Here is a 27,362-nt window from a genome sequence, read left to right as displayed (position 1 = left end):
ACCTGATAGAAATTTTTGAACACTGAAAACAAACTGAGTAGGAAGTCTTGGAAAAATTCTTGTAGAATTTAATAGAAAAGTACCCAAGCATTTTTTTTAATTCGTGGAACAAAACTTCGTTGATTTTTGTGGACAATTTCTAGAAGGAGTCTGAACAGTAAGATGACAGTTAGGGGATTGGAGTATTAACTGGAGGAATCGGTGAACGAATGGGTCATTGAAGGCAACTTTTTTGAACATCACCGAATTAAAAAAGCGATGTTTGTTGAAACTAATGTCAAGGGACAGCCTTGTTTCACAATTGTTAACCTTACTGCAGAGGAGATAACTAATTAATTTTGTAAACGCCAACATTATTCAGTGTGTTAACGGGATTGCTTGCAGAGGCCAGCCCAATACGATAAATCACTCCTGAAAACTAACTTTATTATTACTGTGCCCTTAGTTATGAGCCAACATTTCGTATCCTGCAAAACTCATTCAACTAGGAGTGTTCTTTCAATAGAAACAGTTATCACAACTTACGCTTTTATAATAACAACGGGTGACTCGTTCCGTCGGTCTTTATTGTGAGCTTCCTTTGCAATCCATTTTCCGTCTCTTTTATTCCGTTTCGAATTAGCATGAAACATGGTTGTAAGCGATTTGATGGCGCGGACAGGACTAGCCTTCCCGCGATTTTGTTTGTTACTTAACTAAACTGGGAGTGAACACGGGCTGATCCCCAGATTTCGAGGTCGATTAGCACAGCTAGAACTAGAACTTACCCTCGTAACTCTAGGCCATCTTGTTGATGATGGCCGTTTGTACCGAGTTGATCTGGCTGGACCACTTTTCGATGGCGCTATCACGTGCTCCACAGCGGGCCTCCTTGTTCAACTCCAGCACCTGGTTGACCTGATCGATACGTCCCTGAATGGTACTGGAGAAAGAATTTCGAACATTAGGAAGTTTGATCCCGGATGCTATTAGGGCTGGTATTCCTTTGAGAGTTCAACAAGGAATTTCTCTTCAAAGATTCCTCATAAATTTTCTCCTGAAATTTGTAGAGACATTTCCAAGAAAGTCCTCAAAACATTATTCCAGGGATTTTTCCAAGGAATTGTCAAGATAATTTTCCAGAAATTCTAAAATAAGTAAGTAAACAAATTTGGGAGGAATTTCTAAAAGAAATTGTAAAGTAATCTTGATTACCTGTGAACATACTAGGAGGAAATTTTAAAACAATTCGTGGAGTCAGCCGTGGATGAATTCTTGAGCAAATTCATTTTCATATGAAAGAAGAATCACTAGAAAAGTTAGCATATAAACTCCTGAAGGTATTCTTGTAAGTTTTTTTTTATAGATTCCTAAATCTTTGGAGGAAATACCGAGGAAGTCCTTAGGAAAATTTTCAGAATAATCCCTGTTGATATTACTGAGAGTAGTTGCATTGGAGTGCTCAAGGATCAACTGGAGTGATTTTAGTCTAGATGAATTCCTAGAATTTATAGAGGAATTTCTGGATGAATTGCTTGAGGAATCATTGTGGAAGTTCCTGAAAATAATCCAATAAATTCAAAACTAAAAGAAAATTCTGACGAATTTGTGGAATAGTCGCGCAATTTTACGCGATACACATTTCTTCGAATATTCTATAGAAGTTTACACCACGATTGACTTGTAAAGAAGTGGCCTTAGATACCTTTCGTTGAAAATAGAGACTTGTAGATACTTGCTCAAGTCTCCAAAAAGAGACCTGCTACCCTGTAGAAACACAGCTGCAACTCACCTGTCCAGGATACAAGAAACCAGCAAACTCTCCACCTCCACCGGTTCGATGTTCAGCTCGTTCGATATGAACGGAATCGTGATCTTGGTATACGGGCGAATGAGCTTGATCAGCACCTGGGTCCGGATGTTGCGCAACAGGTCCTCAATGTGCTCCCGGATGAACGGATCGGCCATGATGTTGTTACGATTGTTTCGTAAGATCGATTCAAACTCCATGATGTCGTTGTTCTGGTAGCTCATCACCAGGTTGGTCATGGCCAGTATTTCCGGGTCGTTCTTGTACGGTTTCGCTTCCTGCGAGTCGAACGGGTTGATTCCCGACTTCATAAGCATGTTCGCCAGTACCAGATACTTGAGGCAAGTTGTGCGCCGAGAAGAACCGGACTCGTCGTAGTTTTTGAACGCCTCGAAGAAGTCCGTGTGTGCTTTCTCGAATTCGCCCTCCCGGAGGTGCATTTTGCCACCGCACTCTCGAATGACGCCCATGATCAAAGGATGAGGGATGGCCGATTTTATGTGCAGCGATTGTTCGTACAGGGCTTTCAGCTTCTTGTTGTTCTTCTGAACGGTGTACATTTGGATTTCAAGCGCATAGATTTCTAACAGCTGGGTTCCCTTCTTTAGGTCATCCTCTCCGTCGTCCGTTTGACAGGATTGGTGCAACTGTTTGAGGATCTTTTGGAGCTTTCCGAAGTCGCTGCGATCGAAATACAGTTTTCCCAGCTTTGTGTTGGTCTTGAACCAGAGTCGATCGTTCTTCGCATCTTTCAGTGCATCGAGGGTAGTTTCGTAGAAGTTTTGCAGTAATTCCATCTAAAATAATTATATAAAGCAATTACAGGATTGAAATAATAATTATGAGATAGACGATTCTCAATAACAAGGAATCAATGAGAGCAAAGTAATTACTTACATTTTTAGACGTAGAAATGTAATCTAGAATCGAATTGATTGACTTTTCCGAGTGGTTCCGTGTCACAGCGCTTTTAATGTAGGTCAGTAACTGCTTATATCGGGTCATCATTTCTGGATAGTTTTGCTGGAAATTAAAAATGAAATTAAGAGCTTTTTAATGTACAAACAATTACAGTAAAAAAAAAAATTACTTGGGCACTTCCATGATTACTCTTGGGCTAGGAGGTTTTTCTCAGCCGAATTGTTTAAAACTTGGCGAATGCTTCTCATTTCTTTACAACGATTCTATAACATTCCCCAGAGTTAATCGTCCCCCAGAACTTTATTCCTGAGAAATCAAAACACCAATGATTTTTTTCTACAAATGAATGAATTTTCTACAAAGATGCATCGAATACTGATACCTTCTTTGCGTCAAATGTAAAAAAGCTGAACAAAATACTTGTTTAATTTTGCACAATATTGGATCATCAAATGATATTGCACAAAACCATGGGCTACAATGATTACCAATTGGATTCATCAAATGCTCAGAAACCGACATCTCTTCTCGACATTGGGTCAAGCAGCTATTCGAAAATTGAGTTTTTGTGGATGTCCCCAAGAAGGAGTCTTGTCACCACTTCTATAACAAATACGCTATTGAGTCAATCCAATAATAGCGATTTCCCAACATATGAATTTGCCGACGACTATCAAGCTTAGAAAGTTGGTATGTGCATAAACACTCTATTCGACCTGATGCAAAGTGCTCTTCAGGTAGTCGAGAGTTGGTGTCGCCAATATGGCCTTTCGGTTAACCCGAAGAAAACATTTAATGTTTTTTTTAAGGAAAGACAAAACTGCGATGGAATTCGACCTTTACGTCTTTTCGACTCAGCGATTAATGTGACTGAGTACGTCGGAGTCATTCTAGATTTCAAACTTTCCTGGATATTGATTTCAGAGTCAAAAAATCTTGCATGGTCCTCTATGCCGGGCACTTTTTGTTATTTGGTAATATTTCCAAATCTACATTAGTTTTACCGTTAATTTATGTACAGTATAAAAAATCACATTATTTCAAGTAAAAGCTCACATGAGAACAAAAATAAACCTTTACAATTCATTTTTATGATGTATGATAACATTATGTACCAAAAATGGTGTGCACTGAAATGTGTCATCTATGGACGGACACTATGATCTTCACCATCAAAGTTTACACCAAATCCACAGAAAGGTCAAAGGGTGCTTCGTATGTCAGCACCTGGGAGGGAGGCACCGATATTACACACGAAATATGACACAAAGTTATTTTGAATTGCAAGAAAACTCCAGCTTGCCAACGACAATCAAGGCAGACTTGATGAAAATCGCTAGTTTTCTTTTGTTGTGTTCCTTTGATCGTTCTGGACAAACATGGAAAAAGGGCCAAAGTTTTCTGAGCATTTAATTTTCGTTTTTATTGGAAAAAGTAAAATAATGCGTATTTGAACACTTTATATTCAATCAGGATAAAAGGTGCTATTGTGACATTACTTTTGAATAAGCATGAATAGCTTTTCAATCGATTTTTTGTCACATTTGATAAAATGCAAAAATTAGTTTTAATCAATTACGCGCTTTTATCATGTTTGTCCATTGTTTTAGATCTGGGCTCACAGTGACAGTTCGTGACAGCAGAATCTCGGCTCACCTTGACGTACATAAATTTCGTATTGGTTTCTCCCTCCCAGGTCAGCACATGCCTTGTGGGTTCAATCTTTGCATGCTGTACAGCAGTGATTCCCAAAGTGGGCGAATTTGCCCCCTGGGGGGCGATTTTTGGGACGAAGGGGGCGAAAATTTTCAAAACAGAATTTGGGGGGCGAAAAATCCAGTAAAGGGGGCGAAAAGTCTAGTATGGGAGAAATTGAAAAATGACTCATAACGTTCGGAGGACACACGATTTGATAGAAATTTATGCTAATGCTTCTGAAGGACAATCAATTTCATTCTAAACTATTTCTAGTTTCACCTTAGATCGAATATACCTCTGATCTAAGCATGGCCATTTTAATTTATTCTAGATAACACTAGATGATTGTCAAAAGAAAATATTTGTGTTATGCATTCAGATTTTTTTTCATATCATATGAGTTTTAAGAATTTTTGGTTTTCTCAAGATCAGAATGATTTCAAGATACCGAGAGCATTGATAACACACATTGACACCGTCTCCAGACATTTAGCTGCACATACTGTAACTTAACACTAGACAACGGACAAGCATGCTCCAGTGGCACAGCCGCGAAACATTTTTGGCGAATAGTGTCAATGGCTGAAGCGGGAATCGAACCCACATTAACATTCAACATTAAGATTTTTTTTATATTTCTATTGTTAGCATCCAGTTTTTCACAGAGAAAAATATGTTGTACCTTTTTTTGTTATTTAGGTTGCACTTTTTCTTACCATTCTTACTTCTTATGGTACAAATATTTTAATTAACAAATCTCTGAAAATTTGGCTGACCAAATCAGGTTCCAACGATGAATTAAAGCCATTTTGTGGAGTGTATATTTTTTCCAAAGCAAATATGTTTGATATTTTTAACACTTTTGTAGTAATATACGGGTAAACTTGATAATTTCGTATAATATTGATCAAATGTGTAGTACAGTATATAGAATAATTCAAATATATGAACTTGTATATGAACCATTCATCAGGGGGGCGATTCCAAAAAATATTGGCCTCGAGGGGACGAAAGTCAAAAAAGTTTGGGAAACACTGCTGTACAGCGTATGGAGCATATTAGGTCAGTTTCATGAACTCTTCTTGATCCGCGCCATAGATCGATTCGCCATATGTCGTCGTCTATGTTGCATAAGCGGTTGCTCGTATTCAGATGAAAATTGTCTACAACAATTTTCAAATGTTTATGAACTTTGGTCTTTGGACAAAGACGTGGTTTCTGGATGGCCGCTTCTAATTTCCCTGTACAGTCACCCCACAGTTATGGATAGCACACAGATATGGATCAAAGTTGGACTAAATGGTGAATATCTCATCAAATAGAGTTGCAATCACGCAAAACACATTTTACCTACGTGAAGCATATATCTGCACAGCGTCGCAATGAATTATAATATGCTCTAACATATTTTTTTCTGCCCTTAGCAAATAAAATGTCAATCATATTCCTAGAAGCGTTGATTCATAACTGTGGGGTATCCAGCTTTTTAAAAGCGCTAATGGCTGCCGCAAACAGGCTCGCTTTCTGGTAGGGATCAGATTTGACGTTTGGCTTGGGTCGTTTTATATTGAACGGTTCCAAGCCAAACGTCATATCGACTGAACCCTACCAGAAAGCGAGCCTGTTTTCGGCAGCCATTAGCGCTCGTAAAAACCTGGTTAGAAAAGCTTACCACAGTTATGAATCAACGATCAAACGATTCCGAAAGAAACGTCAAAAAGTATGCTTTCACCACAGACAAACAGACGTAACACTTAGAGCAAATCTCGATCAAAATCATAGTCACGAGCACATGTACGCCCAATTCTAAAACTAGCGTGTTTGGCCGACAGGCCAACAGATGTCGGTAGTGTGTAAACGTCAAACGCGAACAAAAACGATGCGAGCGCTGCGGGTGGCGGATTGGCCACCTACCATATTTTTGAATCGATCGTTAAAAAGGTGGTCGATGGGCAATGATGAGAGTGTTACGTCTGTTTGTCTGTGCTTTCACTAAGACACCAGTAGTTTACCTTGCAGATAAATTGCTGTTATAATGTTCTAATCCATAATATGAGTCGATTTGATCCATAATAAGGAGGCTGCTCTTGCACTGATCCACATCTGTAGGATGGACAACTTATGGAATTTTCCTCGAAATCGACTTTTTTTTGTAAATAATCGAGCATTTTCAGATGTATTTCCAAAAACAACTCAATCAGGTCCGTCCCACTCGGGCTCAGATTGGGTACCACTTCTAGTACTGCATTCGGTCCCTCGTTTGACAGATCGCAGTACACTTTTCACGGCATTCTAGATTACCTTGCGAGCCATAAAATTTTGAGCAACTGCAAGGGACATGGAGGTCTTTTATTTGTCTTTGACTCAATTCTGCAGTACCAGGAAGGTAATTTGGTTTTGTACAACTTTACCATGATTTATGGGCACATTTTGTGCTGAAAAATGACCCTTAGTTGATCCATAACTGTGGGGTGACTGTAAATGGGATTTCCAGATATTCCGCTTTGTACGTGAAACGTATTTGTGAAGACGATATAGCATGTTCAACTTGTTTGTTGTTCAGCGAAAAACAGTGCGCACAATTAGGGCATTATGAAAAAAGCCGTGACCTAATTCCGCGCAATACTTTTTTGGATAAAACTCAATAATTATACTAATATTTAATAAGATTTCAAAGAAACACTATGGAACATATCTGTAGTAAGTAGTTCCATGGAATATTGCATAAAAAATAAAACATCTTCAATATAGAAATCGTTTTTGTTTTTGTCATACAGTCTTAGCACGGACGCTAAGGAAATTAGAATAATGGCGTCTACTTAAACGGGTCTCCACTGATTATTTTTAAAAAAGTAAAAAAGTGTATTATTTGCTTTTATTTGTGATTCAAATTTATTATGAATGAAAGAAGCATCAAATGCCATTAAAAGTTACTGCAATATTAATCTGTGTTTGCATATATTGATAAGTTTGTATGAAATGCGCTGAATTAGGACACTTTAGGTAGGACAAAATTATCGTTCAAGTTTTTTTAGGTTTCAACCAGAAATTTCTCTAAAAAATCTTCTAGGAATCACTCCAAACATTATTTCTGAGATTCTTCCAGGATTATTTCCAAAAATTCTTTTAGAAATTTCCCAAGGAAATCTTCAAAGAATTTTCCAGTAATTTTTTCACAGATGTTTTCAAAAATATGCAAAACACATATTTTCAAATAATTTTGGTATTTAAAAACAAGTGAGGTATTTTGAAAGGAAATCCTACAGTAACATCTGAAATCTTGGAAGGATGTCGTAGATAAATTGCTAAGATATATTATTTGTTATGCGACTCAAATGTAAAGGGAGTCTGTAGAAGATTTTGTACAAATGATGAATTTAATATGTGGATAGGCGTCGCAAGGGAGCTACAAGATTGAATTTAATTAGGTGCTGAAAATTTGGTTTTCTAGGAAATGGTGCATTCTGCAGAATGAAATTCTGGGAAACGGTACATTGGATTTCTGGGGAATGTTATAGAATCGAAAATTGCTTGTTGAAATCCTCCTCCTTCCCGAAATAAAGCAAAAGTGCCAAAAAATAGGACCCAGCACCTTAAATGCCACCTACCAGCTTGAAGTTGATCTTGATCATCTGCTTGAGCGCCTTGAAGCCCCATTCGCCCTTTTCTCCGTTCTCCAGATCCAGCACCTTTTGGAAGGATTTGAGCGCTTCGTGGGGAGCTTCCTCCTTGAGGGCCTTACTGTTGTAGTATTGGTTCTCCAGGTCCACATCCGGTTCGGAGTTGCTGTCCTCGGAATACTCCTAAATACAATCACAACAAATAGACAAAAACAAAACCACAGCAGTTAAAAATAGTCTCACATAAAGGAGAGCCGAGCAAGCAGCCGAAAGCAATATTTTTCTTCTTCGTCCTTCAACCCACAAACCAAAAATTTTGCAACAGCATTTCGGGAACTCAGATCCAAACTCACCAATCCGTAGTCTTCCTCATCTTCGCACATGAAATCATCATCGATGTCGGACATTTTCGCTGAATTTTCCTAGTGCTACCGGTTCACGCAGCCTCGAAGCCGAAACCTATCGAAGAATTTGCCGGTTGCTTTCGCTTTTGTAACCAAAATTTACGCGGAAGGAAAAATTTTCTTTTGCGGTCGACGAAAATCTTACGGTTTGCTTTTTCTTTTTGCGGAACGAGGTGACGTTTGGTTGTCGGTCGGCACTTCTTGTTCTTTTTTCTGCATCATCGCATCCAAGCGAATGACAAACACAGAAGGGAAAACGGAAAAACAACATTTTATGCTGGGGGGATAGGACACAAAACTTGCATGAAAGTTGCTGATAGCGTCGGGCGATGTTTTCATGCCGATTAATCGACGCTAAATTCAATTTTTCGAAAAAATTCCATAAAATCTCGCATGAACTGTGATCTTGCCCTAAAAGCCATTGCAAATCCAATCCCGAAATGCTGTTGCAAAATTTTTGGATTGTGGGTTGAAGGACGAAGAAGAAAAAGATTGCTTTCGGCTGCTTGCTCGGTTCTTCTTTATGTGCGACTATACTGCTGTGGTTTTGTTTTTGTCTATTTGTTGTGATTGTATTTAGGAGTATTCCGAGGACAGCAACTCCGAACCGGATGTGGACCTGGAGAACCAATACTACAACAGTAAGGCCCTCAAGGAGGAAGCTCTCCACGAAGCGCTTAAATCCTTCCAAAACGTGCTGGATCTGGAGAACGGTGAAAAGGGCGAATGGAGCTTCAAGGCGCTCAAGCAGATGATTAAGATCAACTTCAAGCTGGTAGGTGACCTTTAAGGACCCGGATCATATTCGTGGCAATTTTGATTCTCTTTGGCAGGGGTGGATTTTTGAAACTCATATTTGGACACAATATGTATCGTTTTAGACTCTATAACGTTTCCCGAAATGTATCATTCTTCAGAAAGGGCTACTAAACAGCTCGAAGATTTATTATTATGCAAATCCAGTCAAACTGGGTTTCAAATGCGGTAACACAAAGTAACCAAAGGATACTTAGCAACCATGATTCATATCACCACCCACCTAGCAAAAAATATCTTTGACTTCGCTTCCCTTGTTAAAAATCTTATCGCGTTTGGTGTTCCCGCATTTGAAATTTGCATTTCAAACGCACTCAGGAATAGAACAATTTCCACCGCCGCACCGACGTGCCAGTGGCGCTTCAAAACTGACCCCTGCTTTTTAATGGGTTCCTTGCTAATACCGTGCACCCCCGTTAATTTGAACGGTACCTCATGCAAACCATCGGGGTTCATTTTTAATTTGAACATCTAGTCACCCTAGAAACGTGTTTCTGGTCACCTCTTTCACTGTTTTGTTTTGATTCTGCGTTCCGTTCCGCAGCGTTCCATTCCACTTTACTCCGTTCCATGAGCTCAATGACGTTTGAACCATTTTTAATCTGAACGATGTGCAAATTAGCGGGGTACAGATTAAAAAATGTTCAGATTAAATGTGGTCAAACCAATGGGGGTACCCGGTAGCTGGTATGCTGATCATATTGCTGTTTGCATTTGAGGTGCATATCTTGACTAAATGTCCTCCAAATGCGGTAACACAAACCAATCAAAGGACTCCTAGTAACGATTATCTAAATCACCGCTGACCTAGATAGAAAAACCTGTCTTTGACATCGCATTTCTTGTGGAAAATTATACCGCGTTTGTTGTTCCCGCATTTCATATTTGCGTTTCAAACGCACACAGCAATAAGTACTGTGCAGAAGGATAAGATAAGAGACGGTCAAATGATTCCGCTATCGAAATTACTTGACCTCTACGCTGTTGAGAAGTTGAGCTGATTTCATAACGTAGGTAACGCCTGCCGAACAAATTGAATGAAGCTGTCACTTTTCCGTACTGAAAAATGTGCCACTCAATTATTCCGCAAGTAAAAGTGACATTTTGCTCATACTGGATTAGCTGTCAAAATTACTTTGGTAAAAAAGAGAAATTTTACTTGAGTGCTTTGGGCTTAAGGGGATGGGGTTTATTCACAAATTTCATAACACCAAAAATGGCAATTTTCGACACCCTCCCACCCCCTCGTAACGGTTTTTGTATGAATATTTTACAAATTTTGTACGAGCCGTAACTCCACGAGGACACCCACCCACCCCCTTTTGCGTTATGAAATTTGTGAATGAGCCGATGGGTGGCAATGTGATATAAAGGAGGTGAGGAGAAAGTCGATGTGTGCTTGTATTAGTGCAATGTTAAATCAAAATAAACATTGAGGGGAAATGGGTGACGTCATACGGGTTCATTTAAATGCTGTGAGTGGGCAATGTGCATATTGGTAAAAGGGTACAAAACGTCCTATATTGTAGAACTTGTCAGGGGTAGACGAGAAAACCTCTGCAGCCAACTCCTAAATTTACAAGTGTATCAGATTGCGGAGTCATATATTCCCGCAATTAATTCGCGGATAAATTTGCTCTTCCCTGTTATAATGAATATTAGCACTACATTCATTGACGAGATGTCGATAAAATTTCATGCGCACCCAATATTATCCAGTACTTCACGATTCAATATTTTACGGATTAATAGTTTACGGGTACCTTCTATGGTTTTATTTCCTGCGTTGTAGAATCCGTCCTAAAATAAAAGAAAAGTTAGAACGTTAGAACTAAATTACATAAATCACCTGTAGCGGCATCATCCCGTGCTGATTTTTCCATGTTTTTGTTTGAGTAACAACTCACATAAGAACCTTGGTAACGACAAGGTGACTAGCAACACCGATAACAAACGGTATGACGTCACACATAGTCACGAATCAATGGGTTGCTGTGTGAAAATGCAAACGGTGCACTAATACATACAAACGGTTGTGTATTACACAGAAGCACCTCCTCACCTATATTATATCACATTGGATGGGTGGGTGTCCTCTTGATGTTACGGCTCATTCAAAATTTGTAGAATGTTAATACAAAAAGCGTTACAAGGGGGTGGGTGGGTATCAAAAATTGCCATTTTCGGCGTTATGAAATATGTGAATAATCCCTTTACGTTTCAGGTGCAAACCACGCATTAGCTTTGCGTTAGATCACGAACACATTCCAAAAATATTTAAGTAAATTCTCGCATAACTTGATATCTCGCCATAAAAGCCATTGGTAACTGGGTGTGTAGCACCTTGTTTCTAAGCAAATGAATAGACCAGGATGAAAACTATCACCACTGGGAGATAGAGGAGGATCTTCTCTGGATCTTAGCATTGTTGAATAACATGTAAATTCATTCGTTTGCTCGGTAACAACAAGCTACACACTCGGTTACCAATGGCTTTTAGGGCGAGATCACAGGTTATGCGAGAATTCTCGCATATTCTGAGATAACGCCCTAAAAGCCATTGGTAGCCACGTGTGTAGCTCGTTGTTTCTGAGCAAATGAAAGAATAAGCATCCACACCAACATCACGGGCAGGTAGATAATGATCCTTTCTTCCACATAGTGTTGTTAAATAACATGAAAATCCATTCAAATGCTCAGAAACAACGAGCTACACACATGGTTACCAATGGCTTTTAGGGCGAGATCAGAAGTTATGCGAGAATTGTTTTCAATGTGTTGCGTGACGAAACGGACGAAACATACCCGCATAAACATAAACCATTTCTTCACTGTTTCCGAAACTATCCTCAACTATTTGCAACAATATCTGAACAACTTCGTATAACACCCAAAATAACAATAAGTCTACCGTACCATGAACGGTTTTAACAATCTGGCAAATTGTAATTGGCAAAAGTACAATGTGGGAAATAGGCGGTTAAGTTATGTAACCATAAAAAATGGCAATTTTCACGAACATTTTTTTTCATTGACAACTTGCCAAACAGTAGATAAACTATCCATTTTTGCCCAGTTTTTGTCCAATCCACTATTAAGCAAACTGTTCAAGAATAGTTGAACTATAAAATTTAAATAAAACGAAAACATTATCTGTAATTGTTGGTTTACGATGCGTTATGGTATTTTAACTATAAACTGTATTAATGTGATATGTTTATACAATAAATGAAAAATATATGAATAAATTGAGAACTTCATTTTTATTTGAATTAAACTAACGATAAATAAGCATACACTTAATTTGCATTGTGGGTCTTTTTACTCAATATACACAGAATTTTTGATATGGGGTGAGCTTCGGCCTAGATTTGTGTCTGCTTTACGTTGCCAAGCGGAATGCAGGACCTGTCGTATAGGAGAAAACAAAATAGTTTAGACAATTTACAGTTTAATAAGAATTTTCTGCACTTACATATCTCAACATCATCTGGATTGAAATTTTGATTCGCTCCAATCTTAGTCCTGGCAATCGGACATGATCGGATTGCATTCAGCTACGAACAGGATGAGTGCTACATTATCAGCGGCTTTCCGGGAATCTCCTGCCTGGATGTTGAAGTTGAACCTTTGTTTGACACCGCATGCGGAGACAGATCCAACGGGAAGCTTGCGGAATTTATTGGCGGGCAACAGGATATGTTAATATTTACACATTTTTTTAATTGAAAACATATTTACCTCGGAACATACAACTCCAAATCGCCAGTGCAGGTCACCATTTAGCTGCAACGGAATGTTTTCTTCGGTGCGGGATGACTTTTTTCGCAACAAAATTTTCATTTTTTTGTCTCGCTGGATGACCAAAATAAACATGACACGTTTAAAGAAACCCACACAATGAAGCAGCAATGTAACTTTCAAATATCTCATTATGTTTTCTATTCACAAACATTTTAACCAAAGACAAATTAAAGACCTCCATGTCCCTTGCAGTTGCCCAAAATTTTATGGCTCATAAGGTAATCTAGAATGCCGTGAAAAGTGTACTGCGATCTGTCAAACTTGGGTACCTTTTGTACTACCGAGGGACGAAATGCAGTACTAGAAGTGGTACCCAATCTGAGCCCGAGTGTGACGGACCTGTTTTAACTAAAAGAGTGTTCTAACATCATAAAACTAACGCAAAAAATACTTTTATTTAAATTCGTTTGCTTGGGGTGTTTAGAAAAATGTACTGCGAGATGAAAAAAAATGTGAATGCCCTCTGAAACAAAGTCATGCTCTCGATCATACCAAAGTTTTTTTTAGCGTGTGCGGAGAAACGTTGGGAAGTTGATAACTCGGAAAATGTGCCCAGAAAAGTTTGCTCACAAATACCAATGCGCTTGACTGTTCGGTAAACTGTTACAAATTAGTAATATATGGTAAAATGAGTATGTGTAAGTATTATTGTGCAAATATGAAACAAAACTATTTGCAAGAAGGTAATGTTACGTTCTCACCATTTCCCACGAATTGGCACCTTCACTGAACGAAATCTCCCGCCATCAATTGAATGATTTTTGCCTCATCTAAGCCCCATACCTATTTTCAGACACAAACAAGATGATTTTCATCGCTGTCAAAATCATTTGTTTACAAATCGCATCGTATGAAAATCATCCAGTCGAAAAATGATTCATATTGAAGTAAAATATGTTTAAAATTGAATGATTATCACACACACATGTAAACAAACCCCATTGCATTCTATTTCGTGATTTAAAAGAAATCTAATTGAAAATAAGTAATCAGCCATTGGTGGTTTCCACAAGTCATCATTTATTTTGATGATAATAGGCAACATAAAAATCAATTAACAATTCACGCACTAATGAGCCGCCTTTAATATAGCTGTTTGAAGCATCCTGGAAGTGTCCACATTATCCACTCCAATGTCCCTGGATCGAACCAGGATTATCGGTTCTTGGTCACCTTGAAAATAATTAACAAATTACAAGTAAATATACTTCCGAATGCTTCTATCAAAATGAGCAATAACCTGCGAAATCCGAGAAGAAATGCTATGTTCCGCTGCTGCCGCCATGTTTTTGTTTAGATTGACAAGGATGATTTCAAGTCAAGGATCATTTGCTATCCGAATGAAGTTTTAGACTACACTCAGGCAAAAATTCTATCGATATTCATTGTTTTGACTTATGTTTATTTGCCACAAGAAATCGGTAAGCATTTCATTATTTCGCCTTATGAATTTATCTGAGTTATGCCCAAGCGTTATCTTGCTTATTTCATAGAATAGCATTATGAAAATTGATATAAAATTTTAAGAATCCAATTCATCAGCAGTATGAAGTACATTATTATTAATGGCGGGAATCATTATTCACAGTTCGTTTTTCATGTATATTAAACTATGTATTGCATTCAGGATATTATTAAACTTACAGGTGAGAAATTAATTAGCCAATTAACGAAAATAGAATTTTCACGAATTTCGCCCAGTCTCAGCTCAGCGAAGTGGATGAAAATTCTATTTTCATCTAGATTTTCACTTTTTGGACGTTTCATATTCTAAAACAAAACAGGCAAAAAAACTAATAAGAATTATGAGCTATAGTTTATTCAGTAATGTGTAAGCTCAACCATGCTTAAACATATAGAGCTATTTTTTTTTTAACAAAGAGATAGAATTTCCGTTTGGCAATATCGGCTTCCCATAAATGGACATCTCAAATGTTTATGGTTTGAACGAGGGCGATTGTTTGAAGCACCATCTCTGGTTGAATATTGTTTCCGTTTAGGCAGCTTTTCTCGGGGTTTGTTCCGCAACCTCAGAGACATTTTGGCGAGGCTCGTTTTGTGTTGTTTTTATGGAAAGCCCCTTATCATGTTAGCTAGCCGTACTGAAAGTAATAAGGAATACGAAATTACTTTAGTGTGTGCTACGACAACTATCCTTTTCTGAATAATATTTCTAAACGATTTCACACCTACGTCCGCATTAGGCGAAGAATTTAGCTTACCCCAGTACTATCAGTTGGAACTCATCTTTTAACAATAAATAATAAAGCTCTTTCAACACAATGCTCGTTATGTTTTCATAATAACAACCTTATAACTTTTTTACAGTAATGGCATCGATGAGAATCATAAGGCATGCAATGAAATCTGTAAAGTTTCACTAAGTTTAGCTTACTTCTTAATTATGATTGTCATTTCAATGTTATGAAATCAATTATAGCCTTATGAAATCAGGTTTTATGTTTTTTTATGTTGAAAATCTTAAGGCGCCCAATGAAACTTGTAAAAATTAGTTAAGCTTATTTTTTTTCTTGATTATGATTGTCATTTCAATAATATGAAATTAATAAAAGCCTTATGAAATCAAGTTTTGAGTATTTTTTGATGCTTCATAAGGGGGATTTGATGAATTTCTATAATTAATTTGCCTGAGTGTATAATTGGGTCCTAAAATTTTTAATGAAATCTTGTTTTTATTTAATAACACGAAAAAGCATGTTACTGTAACTACTTTAGCAATTTTTCCCGCTAAAATAATGGGTATATCATGTTTAAACTTTAATTTAAAAATTTGGTCCATAAATGAACCTTGACGCTTCTGATCATGTTTGACGTTCGCTTAGTCGACAAAAATACCACAGGGGTTTTAGTTCGACCACTGGGGTTGTTCCTATCTGACATTTCGTGAGGGACACGGAAAACAAAATACACCCAAAATTTGAGTTTAAGCCAAAGGATGTGACAAAATCTAAAAAAATGTTTTTTGGGCTTAAACCAACGGAAAACATTAGAAAATTGAGTAAACATGTGTTTTTGGCCTAAACTTAAGCGTTTGGCACTAAAATTGGGACAGGGCTTTAGGACCCTATTGAATGATTTTTGATTTGGGGCATGGAAGAAATGAATATCCCTCATAAGCCGCATGTTACTCATTTGTGTTGTTAAAGTTCAACTATCAACACATTGTCATACAGATGTATACTGAAAGTCATCATAAAATTGGATGATTTTTGTTCGGCAGTCGGTGGGTGCATCATATTGTTTAAAAATCATTCAAAACGAGTAATATGCAGATTTGTAGCCATGTGAATTACAAATCATTCAATTAGTGGTAGGAGCTTTTGTTCAGTGTTCGTATTGTTCAACAATATGTGAACACCACGAGACAATGTTACATTTCAGGGTGGATTACTCAAACCATTTTTTACTCTCCAAAGTTTTAGTTTTTAAATTGTTCAACATAAAAGCAACTATTCGTGATACATTTACCTTTATGGTAAAAGTATATTTACTGTACGGAACAAATGACGAATTGTATTTATCTATGCGGAATTTATCTCGAGAGGGATTCGCGATAAGGGCCTATCTGATAAATCAATAACAATGAGAAAATAACCAATGAAATTTTCATGTGCAATTTTAAATCCCAATTGAAGAAAATATACTCCAACTTTAACTATTTTACTTTAATACACATTTCATAAACCTAGTTTCAAAATTCTCATCAACACCACACACATCTCCTTCAATTTTCATAGCTATTTCGTAATAAAAAAAAATATTATAAGGTTTCGCCTTAAACGCACTCAAGAATGCCAGTATCGCCCAATGTTATGAGCCTGTAATCGATATTATTTTCAGTGTCGCCTATTACTTGTGCGCCGTGTTTTCATTCTGGTTTCAATTAAGCCCGCCATGTACGCCTTGTTTATTTTCTGTTTGCAGTGTCGCCGTTTACTCTCGCCGTGTTTTGATTTAGATTTCAGATGCGCCCATCACTTTGATAAACAAAAACACAGGCGTAATCAATACAGTGTGTGGTTTTGCATGAGGTGAAGTTTCGTCTTCTACAAATTTGCGTTTTTTGAATAGTTAAATTATCGAAAGGGGAAAAGTTCAAGTGCAGTGAATAGACAATCAAGCTACAATTTCACCGCTATAGTTTCTTCAATTGTGTACATTTTGTCAGTTTCGCCTAATTCGCGAATCTTTCTAGATCTATACGGAACAAATGACGAATTCTGGACAAACATTTGAAAAGGGCCCAAGAGGTCTTGAGCCTTTTTTTACAAACGTTGCTGTTGAGCCCCTCTTAGCCCGCCCACGCAAACTAACACCATTATCAGAAAGATAGGTGTTAGCTCTTCATGATAATGGTATTGGTGAGCGTAATCGAGTTGAATTGGGCTCAACAGCGACTTGCAAAGCCAATGTTTACCAATGTCGATGTGCCCTTTTGAAATGTTTGTCCAGAATTGTATTTATAATGCTTAAGTTCCTACCCCCTTTTTGTGTTTCCTTCGCATTTTTGTTGAGAAGCGGCAAGTGTTGAGCCCACCGTGATGTATACAAACAAACACGAATTCGAATCCTGAAAAAACTGAGTGAGTTGAGTTTGATCTCCGTTTAATAATTAATTATTCTAACAAAATGACCACCGTAAATGACCCAGAACTCCATGCAAAAGTGAAGAAAAGTAAGTAGTCGATGCACTTTACAAATTTGATGGAAAATTTTAATCGTTCGTCTTCTGTTCTGCCAGCGACGGAGAAAATTTCCGAAAATATGCACATTATTGCGAATGAGCCCAGCTTGGCGTTCTACAGGATACAGGAACACGTCCGGAAGGTGATTCCTTTGATTGTGGACCGTAGGGCTGAAGTCTACCAGCTGCAGCAAGACCTGCAAGGGAAATGCTACGATATGGAATATGCAATTCAGTAAGATATGGAAAGAGAGGAGCATTAGCGGTTTATTACTATTACAGTGACGAAATTTCATATTTGTACAGGGTAATGTTCACAAAAAAAAATCAAAATCCTCAAGATTTGAATTAAAACGTCTTCACTGGGACAGAACCTACTTCTCAGCTCAGTGTTCAATGAGCACTTCCACAGTTATTAACTGGGAGCTGCTGTTTTCGCATTCGTATATCGTGGAAATTTACCTTACGAAAAACTCCTGGACCGACCAAGTATCAAAAATTATGAAAATTTCTTTTTTTTTTCAATTATTTTTGTCATAAAATCCAATAAGTCTAGAACTTTGTTCGTTTTGTCGATGAATCAATTATAAAAAATGATATTCGTGCGCACTGAAAGAGTTTCGGTTGAAGTTTGCACAGTGAATGTGAAAACAGTACACTGTACAAATATAAATTTGACTCACCATATTTGTCCTCATTTCATCTTACAGGGCAGTGAAGGACATCGAAGCGGCCGATGACTCACTGCGAAACGTCCAGGAAGCGCTGAAGAATGCCATTTTCCTCAAGCAGCAACTGAAATACATGGAATCACGACGACCGAAGAAGGATGCCAACAGTTCCGTGTATAAGCGACTGTCCGCCCACATCACCCTAGATTTACCGGACCTTCCGGACATTTCCGGTGTGGTGCGGGAAACGACGAACCGTGTGGAGCATATGATGTCCCAGGCGAGAAGTTCCTCCTCGGGTAACGGAGTGGGACCGGCGGAGCTTCAGCGATCCTACACGACACTGCATTAAAAAAGCTAATGTTGCCCCTGTTGTAGACAGAGCACGGTTTGTTTCTGTGATTATTGTTCAGTTTTATTCGATTTATGTTGACTGACAATGTGGAAATATAATAAGGACTTTTATTTGATTTATATCGTGAATAAAGAAATCATTAACTGACGAACGGAACTCTTGAGGTTGTTTGGTACCTTTTCTAGAAACACCATTCTATCCTTTTTCGTCTCTTTCGATTTTCCTTCCGCTTCAATTTTGATTTATTCAGACTCTATAGGCACAGAGTTTTGACTCTGACATTCAGCTAAACTCGTTATTATACATTCATGCTACTCACTCCAATTACGATTTCGGTGTGGTTAGATAAAGCCAATTGACCAAGATAGTAGCTGTTGTTAAAATGTGAACAAGCTATCCCCTATTCACGATGCTACGGATATGTACTAAAAAAGAAAGCGATTGAGCGAAAACCGCCAAGATGTAGGCTTTGATTGATACATCATTTTATTTTTCACGCATAGAAATGAAAATTGCTGTTGTAATGTTCTGATATCCGTTTGATAAACCCGGAGTTAAATTGAACACTGCGTGACGAATTTGATCATGTCGGAGCTGAACCAAAAAGTAATACGGGATGGAGCCAGGGAACTCGTGGAACTTCGAGTTATTGGTCACAATTTCTAGAAGGAAGGGCATGGTAAGGATTGGGTTTAGCTGCAGGCAACTGCTCATCCGGGAGTTATCTCGTATAAAAAAACGACTATTATTGTGTCATGGCGTTGGTAAACATATAGTTTTCGATCATAAAGCCGATTATTTTCGAAAACCGTAGTTTAACTTTACTTTCCAATATAATGATCAAACACACTAGTTGTAAGAACTTTGACGTCATTTTCTAATTCAGGTGACCAAAATTATGAAGATAAGGATATGTTTTATTCTTACACCTGTTTTATTACATAATGATCAATTTTGCCCCAGTGTATCAAATTAAATGCTAATATTCAAGTTTTTTTTTTTAAATGGTAAATGTTATTTCATTTAAAATAAATAATAAATGTCGGTACCTACCCGTAATGTTTATCAAATTTTATATTATGCATACTTTTTTATATCCATATTAATATTTGCAATGGAAGCCTTTTATAGGGGAAGGCGGGGCAGTATGGTCATACGGAGTAAAATGGGCCACCTTTAATTTGAGCTAAAAAACCGATTTTGATCTCGATAATCTTAAGACCTCATTAAGTATGCTTCAATTAGCCACCACCGTGAAAACCACGCGAAAATCTGTTTTTGTACTTCATGTATCGATAAAAATCTGAAAGCTACACACTTAAATTATTTTACGGATTCCTGTGAAATCTAGACAGCTGAACAGTTCGGTAAAATAAATTAACGGAGTACGGTAAATTTTTACAGTATTCGGTGAAAAATCACCGGAATCCGTTGAATTCCGACTAAGTTACGGTGTTTTATTTCACCGTACTGTTCAGCTGTTGACATTACGGTGAAATTCACCGTAAGAGCTTAGTGTGTACTACGAAAATCTTATAAGATTTTGGATGTAAAAATAAGCTTTGCATAAAGTTTTGTTTATTGTTTTCAATTTTTTCCACAGAAGTTCGTTCTTCCATTATTCATATGTATTATGTGCGCGAAATTGTATAGATTCTAAAATAAATTTTCAATAAAACATAATTTATATGGAATTTGAGACGAGACTCGCGGAGACGGTCTTCTTTTTCTGCGATTGCTGAGTTTTTTTCTTATTCCACTCAGTGTTTATTTATCTCGCGCAAGCCGTTCAAGCTCTCACATGATCATCTCAGCAAAAAACTATTGCGTTTGCATCACACCGAAGCTTAAGCGGCATGTTGAGTAAAATTTCATGCCATCAAACGTAGCAGATATTATAAATAACTAGTCTTGTGTTTAGATTTATCAGCATCTTTGGAAAAACTGTTCCGCTGAATGAGGTTTTACAAAATAGTTTATTTCGAATACAATGCTTTTCACTTTTGCAGCCATAAAAACGACGGACTGCATTTGAAGTTTCGTGACAGCCGAATCTGGGCTGCAAATTACGTTGATATTTTTCCTCTTCGCAAGTCTCTCTCAGTATGGAATCATCCAGAAACGGGGCAATAGTGGTTATCACGCCCAATGGTATGAGTGCCCTAATGTAGATGTAGTTGTGAACCTTAGAGGAAAACAATATGCACTCAGTCTAGAAAAACACCCAGAAACCGGGTGTAAATATTTCAAATTGGGTAATATTTCCATATGCATTTTGATGAGTCTGGAAAGTGTGTGCAAGTTTCTTTGAGGAAAACAAAAACAAACTGTGTATGACGAGCGTATGCTAGTCTACGTGTGTTCAAATGTCACTAAGCTCTATATGGTCATAGCCGGTCAAAGCTATCTTATCACAAAAATAGATAATCAAACATGGCATGTCATTTTTGCCGTTTCATTGCAATATTGTCGTCGCACGTGATTTCAATTAAAACTAGAATTTTTAACTGGTTAAACTTATTGAACGACAATGTTTAAAAACTGAAGCTCTTAGAACCATGATTTATTGAACTGTCAGAAAAACATACCTTTTCATGATACAACTCAGACTTCAACGCAGTTTTTGCACTAAACTCAATCATACATTCTTGGCTTCTTCTAAATTAAGCCTTGCAAACGGTTTTCCAATTAAAATAATGAGATTTGGTATGGTGGCTCATATTGCCCCGTAGGGGGGACCATTTTGCCCCGTATAGTATAGAGCCACACACAAAATAGTGTTTTTCAAAAATGTACACAAAACAAATCTAAGTAATCTTCATACCAAAATACAACTGTAGTATGAAAGGAGACACTTCAAACTACAAATTAAGCTTATGGATCGATTAAATTGTATTGTGTTTCTATGCTTTTCAGGAGCTTTTGCCCCTATCGACCCTATACAATTCGTATATGGTCGGCGTTAAGTCAGAGTGGACCAAGTGACATTTTTCATATATTGAGAAAAATGGGCTTAAAGTCTAACAGTTCGTAATTTTGTAACTCGTTATAATTTTGATTCAATATTTCTACACATCTCTATGTTACTTTCAAACAGTATAATGTGAAGTGATAATCATGAAAAAACATAATCCAAACCTCTAGAGCATTTTTTTTATGGACTATGTGTACATGGTCCACTCTGACTGAACTAAAGGCTATCGTTCTGTGATTTGGTTCACTCTGACTGAACAGTTTCTAGGAAAATAAGAATCACTTAATACTTGCATGGTTAAACCAGGTGCATATTTCTAAGATAAACAGATTATCAGCAACCTTCGACTTTAGTATCCAATATTCTTCAATGATCCATATCTTCAATCTCGAAATCAGTGGCATTAGGGGAAGAGCACCAATTTTCGACCCATTCATATGATATAGACCTACTTTGTATGGAAATCCTAAAATTGACACGGAATTCTCGTAGGTCGAAAATTGGTGCTTTTCCCCTACGATAGCTTGAAAATTCAAGTTTTGCTGAGTCAGGGCATTGAAAACCAGGATATGGGGCTCTGCACAAAAATCTTTCTCTCTCTTTCACCCTTTCACAAAATTTGTAAACAACATGGCCAGTAAACGTCAAAATCCTATGCAAAATCAAAACAGTGCAGAGCCCCATATCAAATATGCGTTCAGTCAGAGTAAACCAAGTGAAAATTTTGTGTACCGTAATCCGGGGAAACATTGATTAGTTTATAGGATATAGGATATCCTGAGTTGAAAAAATGCTGACAAACTTACGGCTTATCACCTCTATTCGCAGAAGAGAGTATCGATGAAGAGAAATCGATCATGCGACTTACGCCCTTATTCTAGCACACGCTTGAAATATTTCATCCAAAAATGTAAATGTTGTGAGTTTTAAATTTTTAAAACACCACCCATAGCTCGTGACTATATACTGTATTTTGTTTTTTTGAAAGATTTAAGCATATTTACAACAATGTTTTATGTGATTTTTTCATTTGGCTGATATGTGGTAACGGTAACATTGATCATCCATGTAAACAACGTTCGGTAATATTGAAAATGTCGTTACTTAAATCATGTCCCATGAAGCCGAACATAAACAAACGCTTACATCTCATTTACTTTTTGAGTTATTTTAAAATTAAAAACACCTAGAACAGCGGAATATGCCTCAAGGTAGGCAATTTCCAAAAGGAATTATTCTACATTCTTAACAGTAATTCGTTAATGTTGCCTAATTCAACATAGGGTAAAAGCACCGGTTTTTGCCAGCCTAAGAGAAAATGTCATTAAAAATTGCATGGGAAGCCGTATTTATTCTACAAACATGTCAAATGCATACTTTCAATCCATATTATGTGTGTAAAGTATCGAATCTGAGCTAAAACCATTACAGTCAGTTCGTTGCACTAAACCTGTAGCCCACTTAGTGAAAGACTTTCACTAATCGGGCTGAGTTTTGAGCTGTTAAATAACATGGAACAAAAGAAATACACAGCTACCAACATTGATAATTCGCGTCTTATGTCAGAAAATAACGTTTGCCTTCGTTTTAGGTGGGCTATAGCCCAACTAACGGCCTTATTTATCTCGAGCTTAATGCCTTAATTTCATTTCCAAAGTAAGTCGATCATGTAACCTTAGTTATCTCAGCTGAAAGTCTCTTCAATAAAAATAATAATAACTGTAACCTTAACGTCATAAGTGACTATACCGGGTTGGAATACAATCCTAGATTTTTGGTATGAGAGATATGTGCTCTAACCACTACACCAGGCCAGTCCCCAAAGATCACTGTTACGTATTTCTGATCCGTTTCATATGTATTGTTTACTTAGCCAGTTTCTGAGATCGAATTTAAACATAGTGCAACGAACGAAATTCAACTGTATTCCGCTTTGAAAATATCGTTGATCAGTACCAGAACCAGTTTCGTTTTTCAGTTCAGTTTTTTTGAATCAATTCGGATGAGTAAATTTATGTAGTTATATCATATAAATGTGACCTACTGAACACAAAAGGTTTAATGCTGATTGGCTTTGTAAAACGGTGTATAATTCACTATGGCCACAACTGGAGTATGGCCAAAGCCGGTGCTTCTACCCTACTTACAGTGAGAGGCAAAATAAAGTGCCCACCTTACCAGTTTTCGAATTTCTCTCATTGATTTGGTTCAAATTAAAGTTAACACACCTAAATCTTTTGTGATATTTTATTTTTGATGTTCTTTTAAAGTTGCACTTACGAAATTTTGATTAAAAAAAGAATTTTACTTAAAGAAAAAGAAAATCAATTTGTATTGAAAAAAAAGTAGTGACAAAAATAAGTGCCCACTTCCTTCTTGGCCCCAGAAAAGATGATTTAAGAAAAATAAAAAGCAATTTAATAGTTAATGTGTCCTCCTTTGGCCTTAAGGACTTGCTGGAGGCTCTTCGGCATGCTTTTCACCAGGTTTTGTAGGTGTTGTGGATCTAGTTCTTCCCAGGCGCGCTCCAAGGCTTCAAAATAATTATTTTTGTTGGTAACACCAGTTTTTTCAACCCTAGCATCGAGAATCGCCCACAAATTCTCGATGGGGTTGAGGTCTGGGCTTTGTGGAGGCCATTCCAGCGGTTTAATCCGACAAGACCGGAAGAAAGACTTGGTCTTCTTTCCAGTATGCTTCGGGTCGTTGTTCTAGAGAAATATGAATTTCTCTTCAAGGCCCGTCTGGATCAGCGAAACCTCCAGATTTTCCAGCAAGATGTTAATGTAGGAATCTGCCGTCATTATTCCGTCGATTTTCACGACGCTTCCTACTCCACTCCATGAAAAACACCCCCAGACCATCACATTTCATCACATCACACTTCCATGCGTCACCGTTCCTTGGATGTGGCGCTCCTGAAGCTCGAGCTGTCTAACCGAGAGCGGCGGGCTCGTGTGTGATGCAGAGCACCACATGCAAGGAACGGTGAAGCATGGAGGAGGAAATGTGATGGTCTGGGGGTGTTTTTCATGGAGTGGAGTAGAAAACCTCGTGAAAATCGACGGAATAATGATGGCAGATTCCTACATTAACATCTTGCTGGAAAATCTGGAGGTTTCGCTGATCCAGACGGGCCTTGAAGAGAAATTCATATTTCTCTAGAACAACGACCCGAAGCATACTGGAAAGAAGACCAAGTCTTTTTTCCGGTCTTGTCGGATTAAACCGCTGGAATGGCCTCCACAAAGCCCAGACCTCAACCCCATCGAGAATTTGTGGGCGATTCTCGATGCCAGGGTTGAAAAAACTGGTGTTACCAACAAAAATAATTATTTTGAAGCCTTGGAGCGCGCCTGGGAAGAACTAGATCCACAACACCTACAAAACCTGGTGAAAAGCATGCCGAAGAGCCTCCAGCAAGTCCTTAAGGCCAAAGGAGGACACATTAACTATTAAATTGCTTTTTATTTTTCTTAAATCATCTTTTCTGGGGCCAAGAAGGAAGTGGGCACTTATTTTTGTCACTACTTTTTTTTCAATACAAATTGATTTTCTTTTTCTTTAAGTAAAATTCTTTTTTTTATCAAAATTTCGTAAGTGCAACTTTAAAAGAACATCAAAAATAAAATATCACAAAAGATTTAGGTGTGTTAACTTTAATTTGAACCAAATCAATGAGAGAAATTCGAAAACTGGTAAGGTGGGCACTTTATTTTGCCTCTCACTGTATAAAAGTTTTGACAGTTTTTTAGTGAGAACCGCATTTTTCTTGCTCATATCGTTTCGGAACTTATGTGAGACATGAATCTTCGGTAGTGTCATCCTTAACCATTGAAATCATTGTTTCGCAAACTTGACAAATTTACGCATAAAGTTACCGCAATTTTTGCAAAAATCTCAATTTTGAATAGCTCATATATATAAGAAAAAGAAGCAATATTCATGTTTTGGAAATATTTCATCAATAAATGATGATACTAACTTATTACGAGATGAGTTATTCCGATCAATTCTTCTAGAATTCTAGAATATTTCTTGATGAAACGTCTTGAAAAATTGCTTAGGATGTTTTAGCACTATCCATTGAACATATTAAGGGATAACATCATAAAAGTTTCTGAACAAATCCCTAGTAAATTACGGCAAAATTATCATGTGAACATGAAATTTGAGAGCAATCGATCCTTAGGTTTTTCAAAGCACTAAAATATGTAGTACTGCCAGAACGTCAGAGTAACCATTGATCTCTGGTAAATGGAAAAATTCCAGAAAATATGTATGACATAGCTCGAAGATTTCTTAGAATATTTTTAAGGAAATACCCTGAACAATCTGTGAAAATGTTCCTACAAAAATAAATGTAGGAATTGGACAGTTTTTTGGGATTCCAGACTACCCGCCTCCCCCATCGTGAGCCATATCTGTGGGATGCCCGTAGAGGATTATCGGCCTTATGAGCGTTTTGTACATGGTTCATTTGGTGTAAATCTTTTATGACCACAGCTTCTTGTGGAGGCTATAGTAGGCCCGACTTCCACTGATGATGCACCCCCAAGGTACACGGATAAAAATCTGATCCCCACACCATGATTTACAAATCATGAAATTCATAAATTGGTTAGGTCATGATATCAGGATCACAAATCATGGTTCGTGGAGTCATAATCATGATTCCTCATAAGCGTAACATCCAGTGTGAAAACACTAAGCGGCGCACTTTGCTTCATCACATTTGTATCGATCACTCACAATTCAAGATGACGAAGCAGTTGTGTGGTAGAGTACGTGACTCACAATCGGAAGGTTCTTGGATCGAATTTTAGTGTATGCTATTTTAACTTTTTTTTTTTATTTTTCTCGATCATAAACGGATGCGCGACTCAGCATTTTTGGCATTTGAATCATGATTCCGAGCAATCAGCTACAAAAACCTAACGCGTGTGTTGCGTTACGGCAATCTGACTCATGATATCATGAGTCCAAATCATGGTGTATTTTCATAAGACGAAAACACGCTGGAATCATGATATCATGAGTCATAATCTTGTTTTTGGATTCTGATTTCTACCCGTGTAGACGAACTCGTCGACCACCTCGAACGTATCCCCGTCTAAGGTAACACTGCTACCTAGGCGAGCTCTGTCGCGCTCGGCCCCATCAGCTAGCATGTACTTCGTCTTGACCGCATTCACCACCAGTCCAACTTTTGCTGCCTCGCGTTTCAGGCGGGTGTACAGGTCTGCCACCTTTTCAAATGTTCGGCCGACAATGTCCATATCATCTGCGAAGCAAACAAATTGGCTGGATGTCGTAAAAATCGTACCCCGGCTGTTCAGCCGGCTCTCCGCATAACACCTTCTAACGCAATATTGAACAACAGGCACGAAAGTCCATCACCTTGTCGTAGTTCCCGATGGGATCCAAACGAACTGGAGTGTTCGCCTGAAACCTTTACACAATTTTATACACCTTCCATCGTCGCTCTTATCAGTATCGTGAGATTCCCGGCTGTTCTGTGTTGTATCCCAACACCGATTTCCTAATTTCGAACACTACCGCACTCAGAAAACGTGACTGTGTTCTCTGAAAAATATAAATAATA

At 37.7% G+C, this 27,362-nt stretch overlaps 2 protein-coding genes and 2 long non-coding RNA genes across 4 annotated transcripts; 1 reads left to right on the top strand and 3 right to left on the bottom strand.

The window, feature by feature from the left end:
• Positions 1-521: 521 nt before the first annotated feature.
• LOC5566978 (COP9 signalosome complex subunit 2) lies at positions 522-8,638 on the bottom strand. Its single transcript, XM_001651348.2, has 5 exons — positions 8,382-8,638; positions 8,017-8,211; positions 2,687-2,812; positions 1,772-2,586; positions 522-922 (listed from the first exon to the last, which is right to left on the bottom strand). Exons 1-5 carry the CDS (start codon positions 8,433-8,435, stop codon positions 778-780), a joined length of 1,335 nt encoding a protein of 444 aa, XP_001651398.1. The 5' UTR covers positions 8,436-8,638; the 3' UTR covers positions 522-777.
• A 3,854-nt stretch (positions 8,639-12,492) lies between these two features.
• On the bottom strand, positions 12,493-12,910 carry LOC110676059. The gene is made up of 2 exons (XR_002500032.1): positions 12,724-12,910; positions 12,493-12,656 (listed from the first exon to the last, which is right to left on the bottom strand). It is a non-coding gene; the product is annotated as an uncharacterized LOC110676059 (long non-coding RNA).
• A 1,138-nt stretch (positions 12,911-14,048) lies between these two features.
• LOC110676058 lies at positions 14,049-14,426 on the bottom strand. The gene is made up of 2 exons (XR_002500031.1): positions 14,293-14,426; positions 14,049-14,225 (listed from the first exon to the last, which is right to left on the bottom strand). It is a non-coding gene; the product is annotated as an uncharacterized LOC110676058 (long non-coding RNA).
• Positions 14,427-17,590: 3,164 nt separating this feature from the next.
• Positions 17,591-18,939, top strand: LOC5566979 (BLOC-1-related complex subunit 8 homolog). Its single transcript, XM_001651349.2, has 3 exons — positions 17,591-17,748; positions 17,815-17,992; positions 18,468-18,939. Exons 1-3 carry the CDS (start codon positions 17,703-17,705, stop codon positions 18,778-18,780), a joined length of 537 nt encoding a protein of 178 aa, XP_001651399.1. The 5' UTR covers positions 17,591-17,702; the 3' UTR covers positions 18,781-18,939.
• Positions 18,940-27,362: the final 8,423 nt, after the last annotated feature.

Source organism: Aedes aegypti, chromosome 2, assembly GCF_002204515.2.
Source record: "Aedes aegypti strain LVP_AGWG chromosome 2, AaegL5.0 Primary Assembly, whole genome shotgun sequence".
In the NCBI taxonomy this organism is placed as follows: domain Eukaryota; kingdom Metazoa; phylum Arthropoda; class Insecta; order Diptera; family Culicidae; genus Aedes; species Aedes aegypti.
This window is presented reverse-complemented; position numbering and strand designations above follow the sequence as displayed.